The sequence below is a fragment of the Poeciliopsis prolifica genome, unplaced genomic scaffold, assembly GCF_027474105.1.
Source record: "Poeciliopsis prolifica strain line A6 unplaced genomic scaffold, Auburn_PproV2 SCAFFOLD028, whole genome shotgun sequence".
Taxonomy (NCBI): domain Eukaryota; kingdom Metazoa; phylum Chordata; class Actinopteri; order Cyprinodontiformes; family Poeciliidae; genus Poeciliopsis; species Poeciliopsis prolifica.
In genome coordinates, this window is record NW_026562403.1 from 6,320,510 (window position 1) to 6,343,405 (window position 22,896).

At 39.0% G+C, this 22,896-nt stretch overlaps 1 protein-coding gene across 1 annotated transcript; it reads right to left on the reverse strand.

Annotated features, from left to right (window-relative positions):
• Positions 1 to 2,429: 2,429 nt before the first annotated feature.
• On the reverse strand, positions 2,430 to 21,730 carry LOC129371935 (guanine nucleotide-binding protein G(q) subunit alpha). Its single transcript, XM_055048820.1, has 7 exons — positions 20,529 to 21,730; positions 9,300 to 9,484; positions 7,173 to 7,327; positions 6,957 to 7,085; positions 6,506 to 6,635; positions 5,896 to 6,049; positions 2,430 to 4,875 (listed from the first exon to the last, which is right to left on the reverse strand). The coding sequence occupies exons 1-7, from the start codon at positions 20,662 to 20,664 to the stop codon at positions 4,685 to 4,687; spliced, it is 1,080 nt and encodes a 359-aa protein (XP_054904795.1). The 5' UTR covers positions 20,665 to 21,730; the 3' UTR covers positions 2,430 to 4,684.
• Between the last annotated feature and the right edge of the window lie 1,166 nt (positions 21,731 to 22,896).

Sequence of the window (22,896 nt, forward strand, 5' to 3'; positions counted from 1 at the left end):
CAGGCCATCAGCATCAGCTGCTTGCTTAAAGGGGAAAAACAAATCAATACAAAGGGGGGAATTGCTGAGAAAGACGTGAACATGAAGAGATTGATCACAGACTTCAGTCACACTTTTACATTTGCACAAGAACAATCCCGTTTTGTCACTTTGTGACAGTGGAAATGAACAGAACCGAAACAGTGGAAGTGCACTGACACACCGGGACCCGACCTGACCCCGCGTGTGATCCAACAGGGATCAAGAAGGGTCACAATGTGTCTGCTCACACCCAGCATGTGGACAGATTTTCACGTCGACCCTCGTGTGATCCTAAAACTCTCCTTGTCCTGCGGGTCAAAAATTACCCGCCCAACAAAAAGCCCCAAAATGAAGCACATTAATTGAATTTTAAATCCAAAATCTATTTTTGCATGATGAAACAACCTGATATTTATCAATTCAACTCAATCTAATTAATTTTTTTGTCATGTATTTTTGTTACACAACACAAAAAGACGACCAACAGTTTTACATTCTTGTTTTCATTTCACCACAAACCAAGTGTTGTAGCAGTTTTTTTTCACACTGTAAAGGTTTATTACTGTGATCATATAAATGTGACGTTATTACTTTTGAATTAATTGTACTGAAAGGGGGGAAAAAAAACGTCAACAATTTGGAACTTTTTTTGCCAACGCTTCAAGCGAATTATAAAAATACTTCTCTCACGCAGCAAAACAAAACGTTTGAATTTTTGGAACAATTTAACGGCAGCTGTCATATGGGATGTTCAGCACAAGATGAAGAACATCTGCTGCTCTACATGAGGTGTGGAACATAAAATGAAGAACATCTTCACAAGATGACGTTCGTCTCCTTGTGAAGACGTTCTTATCCTCATCATCCCCAACACAAGATGAAGAACATTTTCAGTTCAACCTATGAAGTACAAACCCAAGAGATGAAGGTGTTCTTCATCTCTTAAAGACGCAATTATGTTGAAGATCTTTAGGGAAAGTCATTACATTTCAAGTTGGAAAAGGATCATTTAGGGTAATTTTTTTTCTACAGCTAAACATGGTGATGAATCACTTTTGACCCGCCAAACAACACAAGGGTTGAGTAAGAGGGAAGCGTTAAGAGCCACTTTACAAGAGCAGCAACACAAGTTTCTGAATTTCTTACCAAGGTCTCGGTGGCACTGACAAGTTGAAACCGGACGCCAGCTTCAGAGCGTCCCCTTATTTAGAGGTGAAGCTCTGGACATACGGCCAAAACTCCACCTGCACCACCCAACACACTTATTGGCACCCCTGGTGAAGTTGGTTGAAAAACTTTGAAGGGAATCAATCTTTCTTTACGGTAGCATGACCTCACACAAAATCAAAAAAAAAAAAAAAAAAAAATCTACCCTTTATTCAATGTAGATTTATACAGAAGAGGAAAACAATCCAACATTAAGGAAATAAAGGCCAAATTTAGTCATACTGTTGAAGTGTTTTGGTTTTACTAAGACGTCTCTTTAGACTGGAAGTAAAATTAACACTTTGGATTGGCCTAGCTAAAGTCTGGATTTGAGTGAGACCTGAAAATCTGTGGAGTTAAAGATTAGGGTGATGGTGAGGATGCCTCCCACCTGATCTGCCCATCAGCAAACATAAATAAATAGTCAAAATTCTGGTGGAGACATGAAAAAAAAAAAAATAATAATAATAATAATAGTGGGGTAAGTCTAGTGTGATATTAATAGAGATTTTTCCATCAATTCTTGAGAAGGGTAAACATATTTTTATTATGCTGCTTTTTCATTCAAATGTAAATAGTGATTTGTTTTTAGATACAAAAATAATTTTCTGTCACATAGGAACCTCGAAGTTGAGAATTATTTAAATAAAATTTTCCCTTACATGAAGACAAAATCACCCTTCCTATTAAATAAATAAAGTTCTGTTATTTATTTTCCAGACTAATCAGGAACGTTTAATTATCGTTTCAGCTGAGGTGTAGATATGACCTGGAAGAGGTCCACTTTTTCTTGGACACTTGTCAAAATGGGAAAGACAAGCAAACCGGCAGATGTGTTGATTCCCATAAGACGGCTTAGAGGATAAATACTAATGTAAACCTGCTCACATTTACAATCAGAGCAATAATTTTAGAGTGAGTAAAATAAAATTAAAATAAAAAATCTACTTAAAATAAGTGTGATTTTAAGCTTTGCCATAAAACATCTGTTTATTTGAAAGCCTTTCATAAATCTGTGCCAGGAATGCCAATAAGTGTAAAATGGTGCAAAATGCTAGATTTGGTTTCTTCAGCATAGAAAACATCTTCCCCCCCTCCAACTCTCCAAAAGAAAAAATTGCGTTTTAACTGCTGACGTGGTAAATGGATGTCAAAATAAAGCTGAACGTGACATGATACACAAAAAAAAAAATAAATAAAAATCTCATTCTGCACGTCTCCATGCTGTTTTAATCTGTGCCAGGCAGTTCAATGCATCATAATGCACTGTGGTAGAAACACTTAAGACATGAATCAGATGAGACAACAGAAATGTGATTCCAGTTTTGCTTATGATGTCCTGCTGTTACGTCAAACATGAGCTACAAATCAGAGCCGTTCCCAGAGCTTCTCACAGCGTGGAGAAAACCCCCCCAAAAAACCAAAAACACCAAGTCAAAACAGAAATTACGAGACATTTTCAGCTTTAGCTTCACTTCTCACAAAAACAAACAAAAAAGAAAATAAACAAAACAAAAGTGCCTTTGTGAGAGACTTCAGAGGCACAGCTTAATATAAGGCAATATGTACACATGAACTGTATTTTTCTCGTTTCATAAATTAAAGAACGAATACTGTACATTCTAATGAAACTGTGGCGATCGAGATGAAAAAGTAAAAAAATCATTTGAAAAGAACTAATAAATGGTTCATTCTACTTGAGTTTTTGTACATTAATTACTTGATTTCATCGCTGACTTTGTCTCAGTATGCAGGAAAGCTTCTCAAAAAAAAAAAAAAAAACATTAAACCAGCAGCTCTCCTGCCGTCCTTCTCAGCTTGGCTCCACCGTTCTGATCCTACGAAACACGTCGGCTATTAATGCGAAGGGGTGAGAAGCATATTGAGGACCACAGCATGTACTGAGGAGGCTCCAAAGCTCATCAATACTTATTAAAAAGACTCCAGAATCAAAGAGTTACGCGTCAGGAGAAAAAAAAAAAAAAGTGCTCTGATCTGAAGCCTGCTAAGAGTTCAAATGTTAGAATTGGTCGTGTAGATCTGATTTAGGTGACCATTTCTCAAAGATGAGGAGAAAAACTGTGAATTTAAGGAAATGGTTTCTGATACTATTGTTTCACATTCTGAAAGCTAAACAATGTTTCCTTAATGAGAAATGAACGCAACATAACACAAAAATGTACATTCTCATCTGACAAATGAAAGGAAACAAAAGCAGAACAATTAAATTAAAACGAGTTAGCCATTGGACAATTACATAGACACAGATTTTCAATACTAAACATTCAATCTGCCCAAAAAAGTAATGATTACAAAGCCAACAAAGATGCTGTCACATACATATATATATATACTTATATATATATTGAGAAAGTGAGATGTATGTACAATGATTATAGCATTTATAATTGCACTATGCCTCAATAAATGTAAATTACAGGCTTATGTTGCAGAAAAATCATAAAAAAAATATATACTCCAAAGTAAATTGAGAGTCGCATGTAAAGAGGTTCCAATTATAAACAAGAAGGGCTTTACTTTGGTACAAACTGCATATCAACACTGCCCTTTTTTTTTTTTTGCCTCTTTACGACCGACCAGATTTATTCTCCACTTCTAATTCAGCTACAACAGTCTGAAAAGCCGGGCTGTGATTGGACACAGAGATACTGCTAAGCTGTGATCGGACCGAACGGTGAAACACTTCATAACCGGCAGGATTCAGATGGTCGATCAACATGTCAGTCTGTTGCTCCTGCTCTTTTCTTTGCTCGGGTTGTTTTGGCATCGGTAATAATTACAATTTGAAAGAAAAGCTTCTGTGTGGCACTGTTTAAAGTAAACACTTTTAGGAAATGTGTCAGAAATCGAGCCCTGGCAGTCTGTGGAAGGCATCGTCACACCTGGTCGCTCAGACGATTTCTCCTTCTTGCACTGAACTTCACGTCTGTGTCCGAATAAGCAGTAAATGTGCTCAAATCACTGAATGGTACCAAAGCAAGGTAACATTGGAACAAGGATGATGACTGAAGTCAATCAATGGCAAATCAATCTCAAATAATTTAAAAATCACAGTTTATGGCAACATTACAAGAGACATGCCAACAGGTACATTAAATAAAAGAAGAAAAAATAAAAGAGGCTGTTGATAAGACAGATGTTACATCACTTCCTGTTGAGCAAACGTTCATGCCGAACCTTTGGAAAGGATGATAGATGAGGAGGGTTACAAAAAGAAAGGTCGTTTATAAAAAGGCAGATGTGATGAAGCTCCTTAAATAGCAAAATGAAACCCTTCGTGCACCAAGAAGTCAACAAAGGGCAAATAAATTAGTATTATGCAATCGTTAAGATTTTGTTTCCTCAGATAATTTGTAAGCGTGTATTTGTGTGTGTGTGTGTGAAAGCTATCTTTTCACAGATCGAGTCAGTCAGTGTTTCATGGAGGAGCCGCACTCTACACCAGGTTGTACTCCTTCAGGTTGAGCTGCAGGATCGTGTCTTTGACGGCGGCAAAGACGAAGCGGATGTTCTCCGTGTCGGTGGCGCAGGTGAAGTGAGAGTAGATGATCTTATCGCTGTCTGGATTCAGGTCCACAAACATCTTCAGGATGAACTCTCGAGCTGCTTGAGCGTCTCTCTGAGGTCCTGCAGAGGAAGGAAAACATCAGCAACCAGCTAAGGTGACGTATTGCTAAGAAGTCTGTTATGACAACAAACTTTACTGGATGAGAAGATGACCCAGAAATGACTGCGATATCATGGTTTTAAGACCCTTTTCAACTAATGTGTTAAGAATAGCGTAATAATGCAAGTTTGCCCTCCCAAAGACAATAAACTTTTGTAAAGGATGCAAAAGTTTATTGGAAGATAGTTTAAACACGACAACCAAAAACAAGAAACAAAACGTAAATGAAGACCACACACTCCCAAAATCATAAATATAATGCATTTTGACATCACTAAAACAAAATTGCCCTTCAAAAAATATCAGAATGATTATTATTGAGATCATTTTAATTCATCATGCAATCAATTGCTCAGTGGACAGACTTAATTGATAGTAGCAATTATTCATTATTCATTCTCTTGTTATCTGGTTAGTTAAATCCTTTAAAAAAAAAAATAAAATTTTCTTTTAGTTGTCTTTTAAATTTTAATATGCACCATTAAAGTTCAACCAGTTAAACGTTTCTGCCAGATTCCGGCCCTTTTCTGATTAATTCTAATAAAAGACGCCATGTGGTCTAAACAAAGTTATCAATGTAGTACAGCTACAAAAAAATACATCAACAGATCCAACAAAATGCAGCAAAGAAATACATAACACTCACAAACACAAACCTGCATTCTATCCAGCCACCACCAGGGGGCAACAGCTGTTTGTCTAGTTGTCCACAAGCAAACAAATGTTTCACTGCTGTAAATAATCACTTTCCAGCAAAATGTATGTTCTCAATGACTAGTAATATAAATGTTTTTGAACAGACTAAAATCCTGAAAAACACATTTCTGCATTTCCTTTCGATTTCAGTTTTCCAGACCAAAAACCTAAAACATGAATGATGAGTTATCTTCACATAAAAGGCCCTTCATTGCCAACTTTCAAGCAGCTGAAAAGAGCTAAGAAAAGAGCTCTTGGTTGAATGTGTTTAGTGCGCTACTCACCATCGTACTCTGGGAAGTAGTCGACCAGATGGGAGAACGTAATCTTCTCCTCCAGCAGGTCTTTCTTGTTCAGGAACAAAATGACGGAGGAGTTTTGGAACCAGGGGTATGTGATTATAGTTCTAAACAAAGCTTTACTCTCCTCCATCCGGTTCTGCACAGGGGGGCATGAAAGTGGGTGTGGTTTGGTGAAGGTGGGACAAAAACAAGGAGAGTTTAATTAAAGCACAGTGTTCAAACTCATTAGGAAGAGACTGTAATAAATGTTTCAGTGCACAGAAGAGGGAGCAGGGACAATGAGAGAGAGAGGGATGGTTATGTTGGTTAGATACTTTATTTCAGGGATTGACCGAGTCGATGACGTTAAAAAGAAGGGTCAGTTTGGAGGTAATTTAACCTGCTCATTAATCTGGTTTAACACCTTGACACAGATGCAAGACAAGACAAGGCGGCATACCAATCTGATTTTCTGTCTTTGACTGAGAGCCATTCGATTTTCTTGCACGATTTCATGTTCCGTTCAAGTCTTTTTATTATTCAGAATCTCTTCCACTCTCTTTCTTACAGAAACAAAACAAATTAATGTCCCCGGATCCCCTCAGAAATTTACCTCGTTATCCGACTCCACCAACACCTGGTCGTACTCGCTGAGGGCGACCAGGAACATGATGGACGTGACATTCTCAAAACAGTGGATCCACTTCCTCCTCTCCGACCTCTGACCCCCAACGTCCACCATCCTGTCCCAGCCGAAGAGTCAGTTATCATCATCTGCCTCATTATTACCGTAATCTTTCTCACTATGACTGTCCTGTAGCAGTCTGTATTGCAGGGACTCTGTTTCAGATCTGATGCAACACAGACTGCTACAGGAGATCCTTTCTGTACCAGATGACACATTTGGTATTACTGAGTTTTTTTTTTATGAATTTAGTTGAAGTAGCCGTCGAAGTAAAAAAGCTTTTTACTTTTGAGTTTCTACTTGATCAATTAAGAACATTCATAGAATAATATTGAAACATGAAGGTCTACAAAGTTATATGGCACCACCTGCTCCTCACCTGAATATGACGCTCTGGAGATCAAATGGATATTCGATAATGCCCGTGGTCGGGACTCGAACCCTCAACACATCCTGCTGGGTGGGAAGATAGCCTGGTTGGGCGATCCGGTCCAGTGAGTCCAGGTAACTGCAGAGATGCAGCAGAAAATGATTTCTCATTGCCATGCCATCTACAACATAGCTCCAGCTCAAGCTGATGTCCTTCTCTACTCACTATTTAGTGGAATCTGAGAGCTGGTACTCCCTCCTTCGATCATAACACTCTTTAATGCCGGAGTCATTCCACAAGCTCTTGATGGCGTCTATGTAAGGACTCTCCAATCTGGTGACCTTCTCTATGTCCACGTCTCTAACAATGTTGGCATTAGTCTAGTGGGTGAAAAAAAATTACTGAAAAACTGCTACAGACAAGTCAGAAACACATGGTAAATGGTAAAAATAAAGAAATAAAAAATGTGAATAATAACACACATAAACACACACAAAAAAAGAGATTTCTACAAAAAGCCAGTGTCCTAATTATTACAAGTTAATTTTCAATCGCTTGGAACATTTTATTGGACCCCAGGCTCAGCATGCAGCTAATATCTGAAGCTGAAATCCCAGAGGATTTTAAAGAAATTAAGCAGAAACTGTTGCTGCCCCAGATTCCTGTCAAAAGTTGTCTGTGTTTGAAAGAGCGACGTGATTTAAACTAAAGAAACTGGGAAATTTGCAAACCTTGTCATTGTTTTCACATAAAGTCTTGTGTGTCTAGTAGAAAACTATCTACAAAGTTATTGACATATTATTACATAAAGCCACTTGTAATTTACTTGCCCAATGGTTGATAAGAGATGAATCAACATGAAATCCATTGAAAGAACCAATTAGAGCTGCAGCTAACAATTGTTTTAGTCAATTTATGAATTTTTAATACAATTATTTTAAAAATATCTTAAAGATACAAGTAAACAAATAATTCCAATCCTTTTTAAACAGAAAATAGACATTTTATTGCTTAAAACGCAATAACATGGCATTCTTTCATCGTACGAGTCTAAATTATTCTGGAGGGACAACTTTCTCACTAAAATGTGCAAATATCAGCTACATATGCCTTTTAAGCACTGTAAATGACCAGACACATGGCAACATAATTGTCAGCTTTCATTTTCACTTCCCGTGTGACGCGAATGCCATCCTTTGTCCCAGACGAGCACTTCCCGTTTTAACACAAGAACACAAATGAGCTGGAACCTACAGCACTATTGCAGCACTACGAAAGAGAATTTAGACCTGCACAGTTTTCTTCTGTTTTTGTTTTTTGTCTCACAATCAACTGTTTCAGATCACTGAAAACATTTAATATCAGGCACAAGATAACCTGAGTAGATACAAGAAGCAGTTTCCAAATAGTGACTTTAAATAAGCGGGTGCTTTGTAGGAGAAAAAGGCAGGAAGAAACGATATAGCCGATAACTGAAATGAGGTCGATAGTTTTAAGTTATCGTGCGATTAATTGATTTATCGTTTATTGCGATAGGCCTACTAATACGACAGAATATAGATGCACATGAGGAGATATATTGTCAAACCACAACAACAGAAACCCGGTACAATCCAAGTTACGTTTGTCTGTCAAACCACCTAATTAAATTTGTTCATTTTAATTTTAGATTACATATAATTTTGGTCCAAAATTCATATTTTTTACTACTTTATCAGACTGCACAGGAAACCTAAACACTAAGCAAATTGTAGCATGAAACACTTTAGTTCAGAGGTCTGCTTTTAATTAAGTTGTATCAAATATTTTTAAAATACAACTAAAGATAACAACAACCCAAAAAGCAAAACTGCTGCAGCTCTGAATGTTACCAAGGTCACGACCTCTAGGCTTGGCTTCATCCCACTCATCACTCTCGCAGTGAATAAATGGCAAGTAAGAGGTCATTGCACCCGCTCCCAAAGCTACAACTACAGGGGCAACTCAAGCTAAAGAGGAATCTGAGTAAAGCCCAGCAGCAGAAAAGACGGATAGAAAAAGTACATGGAGTCTGGTTTTCTCTGCTTCAATAGAGAACACCAGACTCTATGGTTTCTCTAATGTGAGAGTATAGAGACATGCGCAAAGGGTGTGATGGAGCTCTAAGGACACAGGAAGTGTACAAATCAGCAGGAAATTATTATGGATGGCTGCTCCAAATAAGATAGACTGCAGTCTAAAAATATTCAGCCGTGCTCTGAACACTTGGAGGGAACTTACTCACTTTATCCCAAACCCTTATGATCTTTAATTATCAGTCATTTCTGTTATTTCTGCCCATTTAAGAGGCTTGTGGGAAAAGATCTCAAATACCTTGCTGGAGTCTAATGAGTATTGGATCTTCAGCGTCTCTGCAGCTCGGATCATAGCCTGCATGGACGTGAAGATGTTCTGATAGACGAGCTTGGTGAAACCCCGTTTGTCCTCATCGGAGTAGCCGGCACCGTGGATGATCCTCATCTGCTTGATGAATGTGCTCTTCCCACTTTCACCAGTTCCTAAAAAGTTAGACAAGGAAGGAAAAAAAAAATAGTGTATTTACTGTACTAGGTTTTATATGTCAACAGAAAAGAACAAAATTGAAACACTTAAGCAACATACACACTATTCTACACAAAGGCGATAACTAATTTTATTGCTACTATGTAGGGGTGTAGGCCCAGGACTAGCTTGTAAGCATGTATTAGTTAATACTATAATGGGAAGCCCAGATGGAGAAGGTGGGCCTTTTCCTGTTGAGTATGGTGTATGTAGGACTACATCCTATGGTGCTCCAGTAGATTATATAGTAGGCTGCCCCAGTCATTGTTGACTCATGGTTGCTAAAATCTTTATAAGTCCGACTAATTTTAGTGACATAGTAGGTGCAAAATATCAAATAAAATGTTGTGCTACACGACTGGCTTTGTTTGACTGGCTTGTAATTTAACAAAATTACAAGTGGATCGTCCATATTGTCTCCAAGTGTATTCTGGGTAAAGCTTGTCACCAGCCGTCCACCAACGTCATCATCAGTCACTTGGCAACAGATGGCAAACTAGCTAGAGCATTTTTACGGACTAGGTTAACATGAGTGGAGCTCCGTGGAGCAGCAAGTGAAACGGATGGAAAAAAGAGAGCAAGCGCAAGCCAAAAACTGGATGCATATTTTGTTCCTCGGAGATGAACCAAACTCCAGAGCCGCGGGTTGCCGACCCCTGCATTATGCAATAGTTAATTTAGAAGCCAGACAAAAACATTGTGAAGTGCTCAATTGCCGAGCCCTCCAGCCTGAAGGCTGCTGCAGAACACCAAGCACCAAAAACAGTCTATCCTATTATTACATCTCCCACTTTTGGTGGTCAGGCACACCCCAGCACAATGTAATGCCCAAACTGCCACCCATGTAAAACCCCACACTCCTGCCACTATTTGCATATTCATCCCACGGACTAGGATGATTTGTTCATGTGGCAGCTCAGTTTCTCCACCTCAACAGTGGGTGAAAAGAAATAAGATGGTGGGGGGCTTCTGAGACACACCTGCTGGGGCTGACCTGGCTTTACTTTAGTGACTAGGAATAATGATCAGAAGTCTTCATACTTCATGAAATGTCAGGACTTTTAAGCATTTTCTGTTTCAAGTAATAATTCTAAATTGTTGCTAAATTTTCAAGTGGAATAGGAATAAATACTTTCTATTCGTCAAAGGCATTTTTTGGCAAATGCTCGAATAAATTAAGTACAACTCATTTATGCAACACATCCGGATGACCAGTGAAACCCAGCATTTAAAGATCGGATGATCGATTAGGAAAATACGCTAACATGTTGGTAGGCACATTTTCAGACTTGTAGTGTATTAAACCATTTCAATGAGCTGGCTCTGCTACAAATCAGTCAAACAAACAAAAAAGTTAACTCTGTGTACATTGCTTTAAACTGTAGTAAGTTCATCTGGGTCAGTGTTTCTTAACCCTGGTTCTCAGTACCTAGAGTCAATTATGCTTTAAATATGTCTCTGCTCCACCAGACCTGATTTAAAAGATTGAATTACCTCTCCACCTGCAATCAAGTGTTTCAGAAGCCTGTTAATAATTTATTTAAGCCAGGTTTGAGGCAGCAGGGAAACACCAAGAAGATGCAGGACAGTGGGCCTGATATCCAGGTGAACATAACAATTTCTAAAATCTGACTGGTGCAACCAAAGAATACAGATGACGTTTAATTCATACCTAAAAGAAAATAATAATAATAATAATCTAATTTGTGAAAACATTGCATAACACATAAACATTTATGGTAGTCCTTGGGTCATCTACACTCCCTTCTTAGTTGGAGGTGATGAATCTAAACTCTGACTAAACATCGTCTGTTCTACCCTGCCTACATAAGAGTCAACAATATATTGCTGATAAGTATTTTCCCCTCCTTCGTCCACACACAGAGAAAATGGCAAAATTTGTTTTTCTGTAATAAGAATTAAATGGCAATACGACAAAAATATCACACTAGCTTTGTTTATTGTACACTAAACTTTATAAAAATTATGATTTCGAAAGTAATGCATTTATATTGTAAGGAAGGTTATACTTTATTTGATCTTAAGCTTGGTTTTGTATTTCTTTATTTTAGTTTCCAAGCCTAGATCAGTAAATCAGCTCGGGAGAGAAGACTAGTATCGCGAGATTCGTTGTTTTACGTTTTGTTTATTCTGTTCTTGACAGCTGGTGGTTACCTTAGCAGCCAGTATCTAACAGCTGATCCGGTATGTTTCTGTTGATGGTTATGGCACTCACCGCTCACTGCCCGGACATAGCTAATTGCTGTCTGTGCCAGAGCTACAGGCCAGAAGCCACACAGTTCCTCCATGAGAACAACTCGGTTGTCGTTGTAATTCATCTGTGCTGGAAGAAGTAAAGTTCATGCAAGAGACCCTTGCATGCCGATCTTGTCGTGCATCTGCCTCCGTCACACCGGAAACCAAAAGCACGACAATATGAAAATGTTAAAAGTAAAACTAGTGTCTTAAAAGTGTCACCCACTTTTCTATAGCCACATAACTGTAGGAAAAAACTCCATGTTTCCTGAGCATAGAGTCAGGGCGAGAACGTATGTGCAAAAGGGGGCTGAAAACAGAACCTTGTGGAACTCCACGTAAAAAAGAAGCAGAGGATGATGAAAAAGGTTTGACATTCCTAATTCTCGGCCATGTCGGATTTGAACCACTAATGCAACAGCCGTAAAACGCACCCACTGCTCTAAACAGGTAATTAAAATGGCTATCCGCCTAAGACAGATAAAACACATTAAAAACTCTTCAAAAGGCCAGATTCAGTGTTATAATCACATTTCCTATTTGACAGAAATAAAATACTTTGTACTGTTAGATCAGTCTTTAGGCGACAGAGCATTTCATCCATCCGTCATATTCATCCATCCGTGATGGATGAATATCTTCACATTGAAACAACCACGCATGCTAATACGATTAGACTTTGAGCAGAAGGTATTTTCTAAGTGCAGTAGTAATACGGTGTAGCTTAGTGCAAAAACTGTTTTTTCCTCTGATGTTATCTCTTTTTGGCTTTAATAGTTATACTGTGTTGATAAATTGCAGTTTTTCTGACAAAATTCCTCAAAATAATTGAGGATTGAGGGGTCTTAACAGATCCTTTAACCATAACCAGGAGGAGCTAACTTCTGAGATTATTTAGCCAGTGCAGCAGATGCTTCTGCTGGACAACAATGATACAGCCTGAAAATGCTAAAGGTCACATTATGTAGGAAGCAGAGATGAGAAAGAGGGGAAAGAAGAGAATAGGTCTGTATTGGAACTGATATCATTCATTAGAATAGTTACAAATATCGCCATCAAAAGATTTTCTAATATCATGCAGCCTAAACAGACCCGGAATTAATCCATTTTTCACATTCTGCAGCTATGATGACACGCCACAAGATTCAAGAATTTAACTCATACAGGTGGAGAGAAAGGAAGTGAACAAACTGTGTGGGTTTGTGTGTCCACAGCATCAGTGTTTGTTCAATGCAGCAAACTCAAATTTATGTGTAAAAGCAGAATAAATTCGCTGCATCGCCTCAAGCAGAGTTAACCTAAGAATATCATTCTACCCTCAGCTTTTAACTGTGACACCCTGTGTTTCCTTTGTAAAGCACTCGGTTTTCCGCAGCAATCCTACCAAAAGTTTAGCAAAACCTGCAAAGTTCACATCTGATGAGAAAAGTCTTTTTCTGAAGAATTAAAAATTGCGAGTAAATTTTTTTTACCCCCATTTGTAATCTGGCTAAACTCACAATTTAAATAATTGCTGCCCCGATTCTAAAAATCTAAACATCAGAAGACTGATTTAAGTATTTCAACACAAAATAAAATGTCAGTTAAAAATTTAGTTTTACTTTCCCCTTCCAGGAATCTGACAACACAGAGCAGCTTCAGCTCAATAATAGGAAATGGTAACATTTGAACTTCATCTTTCATTAAGCAGACTGTTTTAATTTTCACTTTCAGAAAGTCTCTCCTGGGACTAAAATCTACTCAACACTCAGTTTGAAACTATGGCTAGAACAACTATCAGAACTTCTAGACGTGTGAAACATTTAATTCAACATTTTTATTGCTTTCAGAGGCTTTCTGTTGCCCTGCTGATCCAGCCGCTTTCATACAAGAATCATGTGACATTCGGCGTTCTTCCTCTCTCAGTGACAAACGTGTTTGTTAAAGGCTGGTTACATGCCGATATGGACTTTGTTCAGCGACGGCCTTGACAAAGTTCCCACAGCGGCTTTCATCTGGCTTCTATAAGCAGCTGACAGTGATTGTGCAGATACACCTGCACCAAAATGTTTCTGAAAACCAAAAAAAACAAAACAACCAACATATAATTTGTGTCCAAATGAAGCAGTGTCATAAACATGCAGGAAAACTGAAAAGCAGTTCAGTGTTGTGATATAAACACAGCTTAGCTTAGTGTTGGTGAAAGTAATTATAAAACATGAACTGTTCCAGTGGCATCTGATGTTTTTGACACTGATTTCGTCTGTGTATACAGTTAAATACAGTAAAAGAGTACATGTGTTAAAAAGACAGCCATTCAAATGTAGGTCCAATGGTCTCCAAGGAATGTAATTTGGGCTGTACCACTTTTGTAAATGAGCCACTAATTTGTCAAAGCTTAACAAGTCGAATGTGTAAGAGACAATGTATTTCACACTCAACATCCACTTTATTAGGTATTTTTTTCCTGTTGTCTTTTAAATATAATTGGCCACTTAAGTCCCATTTTAACCAGGGGCTTAAATTGTATATTGTGTAAACTCCCATTTACACAATGTACCTGTCCTTTCACATGATACAACACAAGCTGTTAAGATATAGGGCTTCTGGGCTCTTTTTCATAGAGGTGTGGCTTACAATTTGAAACCTAAACCTGTGGAGGATTTCTCCAGCGTTGAGATTCATGTAGCAATGATCAAGCGCACCATCCAAATGCCTAAAGTAGTTCAAATACAAATTACATTGGTGAGCATCCTTATTTTGACTTTCCAAGAAGGATTAGGATCGTAACATTGATGGGCCTTCATCAGTTGATCAACAGGTGCAGTAATCAATAAGATGATCTGAATGAGGGACAAGTCAATCACATGGCAACTAAACTCAGTGCATTTAAAGAGGGTGAAGACAAATTTCTGATGTCCAAAGCTGAACATCAATTTGAGCTTCAAAAATGGGAAGACATGAGATTAAGGTGCTCACTGTGGTGAGCAGTGGTGGCAGCACATGGATAAAAATGCTGGTATTAATGCTAAAGGTCTGAAGAAAATGGTCAGAGGTGGTTAAAAAGCAGCACGTTAAAAAATCACTCATTATAACCAGGGTATAAGAAATTGCATCCATGAATGAACAAAAACTTGAGGCTGCACAGTTGTATAGCTTGCAACTTGCCTTGCAGCAAGAAGGTCCTGCGTTCAAATCCTAGCCCAGGGTCTTTCTGCATGGAGTTTGCACATTCTCCTCTGGTTTCCTCCCAGTTCAAAAACATGACTGTCAGGTTGATTGGTTTCTCTTAATTCTCCCTAGGTGTGGGTATGTGTGTGAATGGTTATTTGTCTCTGTGTTGCCTTACGATGGACTGCAACCTGTCCAGGGTACCCTCTCTCTTGCCCTTTGAATGCTGGAAATAGACGTAATAGACGATAAGTACGTAAGATCATGGATGGATGGGCTGAACCTAGAAGTAGATAGTTTAAAGCAGAAGACCCCATTGGGTGCCACTTGTGTCAATTAATAACAAAAAACTGAAACAATGCAATTCACACACTCAAACAAAGACATTCATCCATAACAAGCGAACTAATTGTTAAAACACCACAAACGACCAAGATTTTTGTTGCTGACCATATCTACGCCTTTAAAATCACAAAGATATCTAATGCCTATGCTTACAGCAAAATGAGGGACATGCCATAAAACTTAAATCATCTCAAACTGATTCCCTGAACAGGTCATCAAGTTCACGTTTCTCCCATGACCACAGTCACCAGATCTCAAGACAACAATGTAACTTTGATGCTCGCATTTGGAGGTATTCAGTTAAATAAACCCATTAACCTTTTTTTTATTGAGTATATCGACAAACATAAAAATATGACTAACTGCAGTTTGTGTGTGCAGTTTAGTTCTGTTACGCTTCTTTGTGTGTAAAAGCACATAGAGAAGTGTGCTTTTACACACTCTGGGACCCGTGTCCCAGAGAAGTGCATTGCAATTTTTTTCAAGAGCAGCATTTGTGTTAGTGGAACTATGATTGCTGTGCCATGCAGGTATCTATTAAATGTATATGTGAAATTATGTGTATTATACACTAGAATTAAAAATGTAATCATAATTGTCACTGTTGGCGCTGTCATCAAAAATTTAGCATTTTTGATGACAATCAAAAATGCTAAATTAGAGATGAGAAAGGAGAAATCAGTCAACATGCAATTGTGGGTATTAAATTAAAGTAGGTTGGGCCAAATGGTGGGAATAGAGGTACTTACAACTGATATAGCAAGAGTGTCATTGTAATTTCCAAATGAATTGTGTTGTCTGAAGGTTTTGACATACACAGGTTGCATAGGCAAGACTATGCAAACATAAGGACATTAGTGGTTTGAAATGCACACACACAAAAATCTAGTCTCAAAGTCACAATAACTTGAGAGATTAAAAAATAGCCTCGATGCGAAGGACAGTCTCAAGTAAAACTTTTCCAATCCAGTCCCACAGGAAACGAGGCAATTAGGGAGTTTAAAAACCCACAATGCACTTACAGAATATGGGTTATCAAAGCACACATGCAACTTCTTATGGGTAAGTCGACAACTTGAAGCGTTGGGGTGTAATAATACACAACACAGAGACACACAGTGTTTCCATGAAGCAGAGAAGACTAGCAGTTACATTAAGTGAGCTTGTTTTAGCAGCTGTACGTTCCTTCTTGCAACACGAACAAGCATCTCTGCTTTGTAACGAAGCTCGTAAGGTCTGTCATTCTGGCATAGCCTATATATCTAAATCTGTAAATATGTGAGCTGGACAGATATATATATTTTTTGTTAAAATAAGTTTTATTTTTTTTCTGGAGAGAGGTTTACGTGGTTTATGGCTGCAAAACATATTTAGCTCAGCTTAAAAATGCTTTGTTTATTTTATGGGACCACATCTTTAAACCCATTCTCTGTAAACATTATGTCATTACACACATACTACTGGAGTGAGCCATAAAAAGACAGACAGATAAAATACAAAAATCAGACTAAGCCGATTTCAAAACATAAATGGGTTTTCAACCAAAAGCCGTTCCTGTATTTAACCGGAGTCAGAAGTGGTATAGTTTTCCACAACCAAAGAGGCATGTCAGTGCCACGTCATGATACCACTAACAGTCTCATCCAGGAAATGTTTCACCCTCCCTCTACGTCAAACTGATGCTTTGTGGAGGATGGCAGGGTCAGCAGACAGATTAACTGCACAAATCATATCGTTTATCCCAACATCCCTGCAAACAAATGCCTTAAGACCACCAGCTTCATTTGGTAACATTTTAGACAAGTTGCCGCTTCACAATTCAGCCGAACTGATCAGTACCAGCAGCTCTGGAAAACTAGAGTTACACTCAGCATTTGTTAATGATATTGGATGATTTTGTGGAACCACAGCTATACACAACGAACTACTTAAACTCTGTGATGGTTGATTTAAAGACAAACAGCAATAGGATGAGAGCTAGTGAGTGTATGTTATCGAAGTGATGTGGTCATAAATTAATGTTAACATTCTTTGCTTTTACTGTGCTTCTGAATTAAATCAAGAAGATCAAAAACAACACTAACTCCAGGACTTTAAATATGGCGCTCATTATATTTTTAATGGTTGTTGCCCTCTGAGCCCGTCTCGAGCTCTTGGAGAAATTCCCTTTTTTCTCTGGTCTAGCTGAAATGTGTACTTTCCACCAAAGCAACTTAATGCTAGAAGTCGAACCAGAATTTCTTGCAGTGGCAATGCCAAAAAAAACAAAAACTGGAACTCAGCCAACATTAGCACTGAGTTAACCTCCTTTAAGCATTATCTGTTACTGGCAAATCAAGTGTTTGAATAACAAGCAAACTGCTGGGAATAATGAAAGCTTGTGGGGCAACAAGGAGAATAATATCCATATTTAAGATCAGTGGCAGTCAGCTCATTCAAACCCTTTTACTGGACATCCATCACATCGATTTGATGTTACAGGAGAGCGAAGCCCATTAACATCTGCTGATCCATCACTTTTACGCATCCATCATGAGGTAGAAACCAGGATGTGATGGTCCAGCAGCTTCCTTTGCATGATTTTCCGGGTGCCTTTCCTAAAGAACCGGGGTATGAGGCACTGCTCTCCACAGAACCTTTATCACATCTGACGTGCTTTATGCTCAGCTTAATTAAAAAGCAGATTGCTACAAAAGAACTTGTATTACTCATGTATGACAATTACAGAAAATGTCAACCACCCTCCTTTTCCCTGACTTTACATTAGTAACCCAGTAAATATAAAAGCTGGGTGTGGGCTAACATGACAATGTCACAGTATGACAACCTTGAGTAAAAATACCAAGACTTCACAGTATCAACACATCAATTTAAAACTTAACAACAAAAATTATGAAATGATTCTATTCTATTTCAAAAAAAATTAATCTGTAGCTTCAACAATAATCTATTATGCGTGTTATTACAGTTTACTAACAACATGGTTTCCAAATGTTAATTTCTCTGAATATTTTTTGCCATTTTGTTGGTTGGTTCTTTACAAGGTGACAAGTTGAAATTTGTTGGTCAAAATGATAAACTGACTGTTGTTCCTGACAGAAAATATGTGAAAACAGTGACTATTATAACTAATGGAAAGTATTGAAGCCTTATTTCATCCAGTTAGAATGTGCTTCATACAGCTAGAAAAAACTGGGGTTAATCAAACCTTTAAAACATAAAAACTGTACGATGAACATTTTTAATGGTTTTGAAACCCCTTTTTGTTTACATCTTTATATACCTTCATGTCAGTATCCGACCCAGGTCTGGTAAACATGGGGCATCTTTTTATACTTGACTTAAAGGATTCAAACTGCACCCAATAATGGTTGAGTGGTTAAACACAAACATTTCTAAATGAAGGGCAGCAGGGCTCCAAAGCTTCTCCTGCAGCCCTGTAATATAATCATTGCCAGGGTTTGGCTTTAAACGGCAAAACTGTTTTGATTACACCCAATAAAGGGCAGACTTTGGCCCAGCTAACATTTGTCACACTCATACATAAGCACACCACCTGGAAGGGCCTTTGAGGCAGAAATGGCCAAAAGCTGTAAGGGATCACAAGCAGGTGAAATAGCTCCAACATGGGATTCATGGGAAGAATGCGACCTCTTAGTCACTGTACATCTGATGAGTAGCAGCTAGCATGTTGTGGTGTTCAATTTCAAAATGTGTTCAACTAACAAACATTTAAACATTATTCCTCACCTGGCTTTGTGAAATTCTTCTAACCGTGGGTCACCTCTGTGTGACAAGGATGAAATTTGTAACTTCAGTTTAAACTGTAGCATTTGAGTGAGTGTGCAGTAGTTATGTTTGGAAATAACAGCCCACACTAAATAAATCACAAACTCAAACAAACTCTACCTCATCTTAAATGGTGTCCAGAAAATATCTTGTCACTAATACAGTATCAATATATGATAGTTTTCATTCTTCATTCCAAGCATTTCTGTGTGTTTTACAAACTGTTCTACTATGATCAACTTCAGCCAATAATGTGGGATACTTAAACTCATAAGGGAAAAATTGATCCAAATGTCGTGGATGAATTTTTTTATAGCTACCGCCAGACATAAATCAACCATTTTCACGTTGAATCATTTTAGGACAGTAAGATTAACTTTCACTCTTTGGATTTATGATGGCTCAATTCACAAGATGAGTTAAAAGGAAGTAAACCTGTAGAAGTTCTTTTAAAAAACAAATCAAGACTCTGACTTCTTGTGTGAAAAGCAGAAGAAACCAGGCAAGATGTCAGAAGTTGTTTTTTGTACGAAGAATATTCAGGTCCAGCAATTCAAACAACTATGCGAGATACTCAAAAGACAGCTTCATTTGAGTTGGTATGGATGAACTGATTTTATCCTTGTTTCATGTGTGATATTAAACTCCTAATAATAACATAAAATTAATATGTTGATATCAATTAACATATTAGCGTTAATGACACATTTTAAGTGTCAATAACATTTCAACTGTACAAGTGGTGACTGGCATCAACTCTCTTTATGGATATCACCAGAAATGAAGTTTGTTCTGTGCTTGAGCGCTGCTAATTCCTTTTTCTGTTTACTCCGGTCAGACATGACAGAGTGCATATTTTCAGCCGGTAAATGGATTCACTGTCCTCCTGTTTACAAGCTGCTTTTACTCATTAACGCTGCCGCAGCTTGAGGTCTGCGTGTAGCTTTGACCCTGAAATCAAGTCTGTTGCTCAATACATGCACTGTTTAGAAAGCTGGAGCACAAAACCACCTGGCCTTGACTGTAATTTAACAAGCACAACTTTACCAAGAAAAAAAACATCGCTTTTACCAAGCTTTGTACGCATAAGAACATTTATGACCCGAGTGTGAGAATCAGCTACTAAGTTCGTGTGTGCCTCGGGCCGGCTGGGCTTCAGGGGTTGGTTCCCGTCATAACGCCGCAGGCGGCAAGCGGTTTTGTTTCCTCGACACGAACAGGTCGCAGTTATTCAAATCAGGTGGTTTTAAACACAGGAAGCCACCTCGGCCTTCTCCCTGCTGCCAATCTCTGCACTCGACTCCGAGCACGGGGAGAGAGACTCCAACCACTTCTCCCCTCCAGCTTCACCCAGGTGGGAAGCCCCGGTGCCAGACCAGCGCCTCCCCCCCACGGAGGCATTTCTGATGAAGGAGGAATGCAGGCTCCACATCCCGCTGCCCTCCCCCCGGCCAAACTTACCGAGAAGCAACAGCTTCAACTCCCGGCGTGCGTCCCTCTTATCCCGGCGGAGCTGCCTTTCGATCTCGTCGTTGATCCGCCTCGCTTCTTTCGCCTCCTCGCTGAGGCAGCACGCCATTATGGATTCCAGGGTCATTCTCGGTCCTTTTTCTTTTTCAAACACGCACTATAAGCTCCGCTTGTCCCCCCCCCCTCTGAATTGAGTCGTCCAGATTTCACATTTGTCGCGGGGGAAAACCAGAGGCCTGTGAATGTCAAATAACGTCCTCATGCAGGCAGGCCGGCTTCAGGGGATGCTGTAATGAGTCTGGGTGTTCAGACCGGAGTAGAGGCGGAAAATAAAGATATTTGAGAGGAATTATTGGAGTCCCCTACCCCCTCCCACCCTCTTCCCTGTGTTTCGGTTCGCTTTCTGGGCCTGCCGAAAGCTTCAAACTGAGTAGAAAGCGGGTTCGGTTGAATATTAGTGCTCGGTCGGAGGGTATAAGCTGATCTTCTGCCTCTGTATGATCAACAGATCTTTTTAAAACGCACCATCCGCACTGATCTGGATAGGTATTGTCATCAGATCTCCGGCCAGGCTCTTTCCAAAGTCCTTAACGCTGATGGTATTTTTAAATCGCTGAAATACCTTGTTTGTTTTCCAACTCGCAGTCTGCGTTGGCGAGGGAAAAAAAAAGACAACACATGAGCGAGGTTGTCCGTTTATTTTCCAATGGCTCCACTCCCGGGCGTGGTGAGGCGGAATATGGCGGACTTTCACTCCGGTTCGCTAGGCTGGGGCACAGTAGTTATATCTCCCTGTCGGCTCGGTGAACCAAGGAAGCCGCACAGAAAACGGCATTTCACACGGAGTTCTCGCTCGTCGCGGCGAAATTATGCCCGAGTGTGACCTCCCCTCCCAAAAAATAAGAGCGGCGCGCGGGTCCGTGGCTCCGCACCGGGGAAGAGGCGAAGGGAACAGGACGCCGTGTCGCTGGCTTTGCCCCCGACCAATCTTCTTTTCCTCAGTTCTCTTCATGTATTTTTATTGCAGAAGCCATCCACTCCTCCGCGGGCTGCGTCTGGCCCCCGTCGACCAGGGGGCAGTGTCGCCGTCAAGCAAACGCCACTATGTGTTAATGCCACCCAACCTGTAGCATGTGAATCTGCACGTTTGAAGCCCCTCTGAGTTCCGTAGCGATTCCGCTTAAATCCTGTCAGCAGGGCCGTATCTAGAATGTTTCGGAAGGGGCTTGCTGGGGAGGGGGACGCTAGTAATCTTTCACCATATAACATACGAAACAGAAAAGAAGGTTCCGGAGTTTTGCTTAAAGGTGATTCTCAACGAGTGAAAATAAATGTCTAAATAATGTGATTAAGTTTTTTTTTATTTAGTTTATTTGCCCACAATGTAAAACTTGTACATGCGTTAATTTCACAGAGCAGCATATGAAATGTGTATCTGATTATATATAATATAACAAATCTTATATATATAAGATTTTATTTGTTATTTATTTTTAATGAAAGCATGTTTTGCAAACATTGTTTTTTTTATATGAGTCATAGGCCCATATGAGGTGAGTTGCAATAATATTTTGAGATTTTTTTATGAAAATAAACAATACTCAAGAATTTGAAAATAATATAGTTTTAGCTATCTTTATTTGGAACAATATATAGCTACGTGCCAAGGAACATTAAATTGCCACTCAACCTTACAATGAGTGTAGATATTCTATATGCAAACAAGTTGAGGTTTAATTAAATGGTGTATGTTCTAATGTTCAAAACTGTTAAAGTTAAGATGGGTTAAGGAGGAGACAGAAACTGAATTTAATGTTTGAACTGAAGAATATCAGTATCAAGATAAAAGTAAAGATAGCCTGCGCAAAGCCTTGCTGAACATCAAGAGACTAAATACTTCAAGAAGAAAACAACATTTTGCTTATTGGTTAGAATAGATATTTTTTTATTTTTAGGGATTACTTGGTAATGGTAAGGAGAACAATGATGGTCGAGGTTAACCATTAACTATCTCTACAGTGGAAACAATACTAGTTGTACCAGTATTCAACCAAGTAGCTCTGCAGTAAGCTGTGAAGGTCATTATGTTCTATTTTTGTTGAGATGGCGCAGTGTTCATTCAGCTCCACCGCCAGTGCAGCAGGCTCTGATTATGTAGTCTGTCACCGTGGGTCTGTTGAAGATAATCAGTCGGTCCTCACAATACAAATTTATGATTTACACTATGCTAAAAGTTTTGGACTCTACCGCTAATGGTACTTGGCCCACATTCTCGGAGGCATCTGGCAAATTATGTAAACCAAATTTCCATTTCTATGGACAATAACATTTTTTTTTAGTTGTACTAAAGAACTGGTAT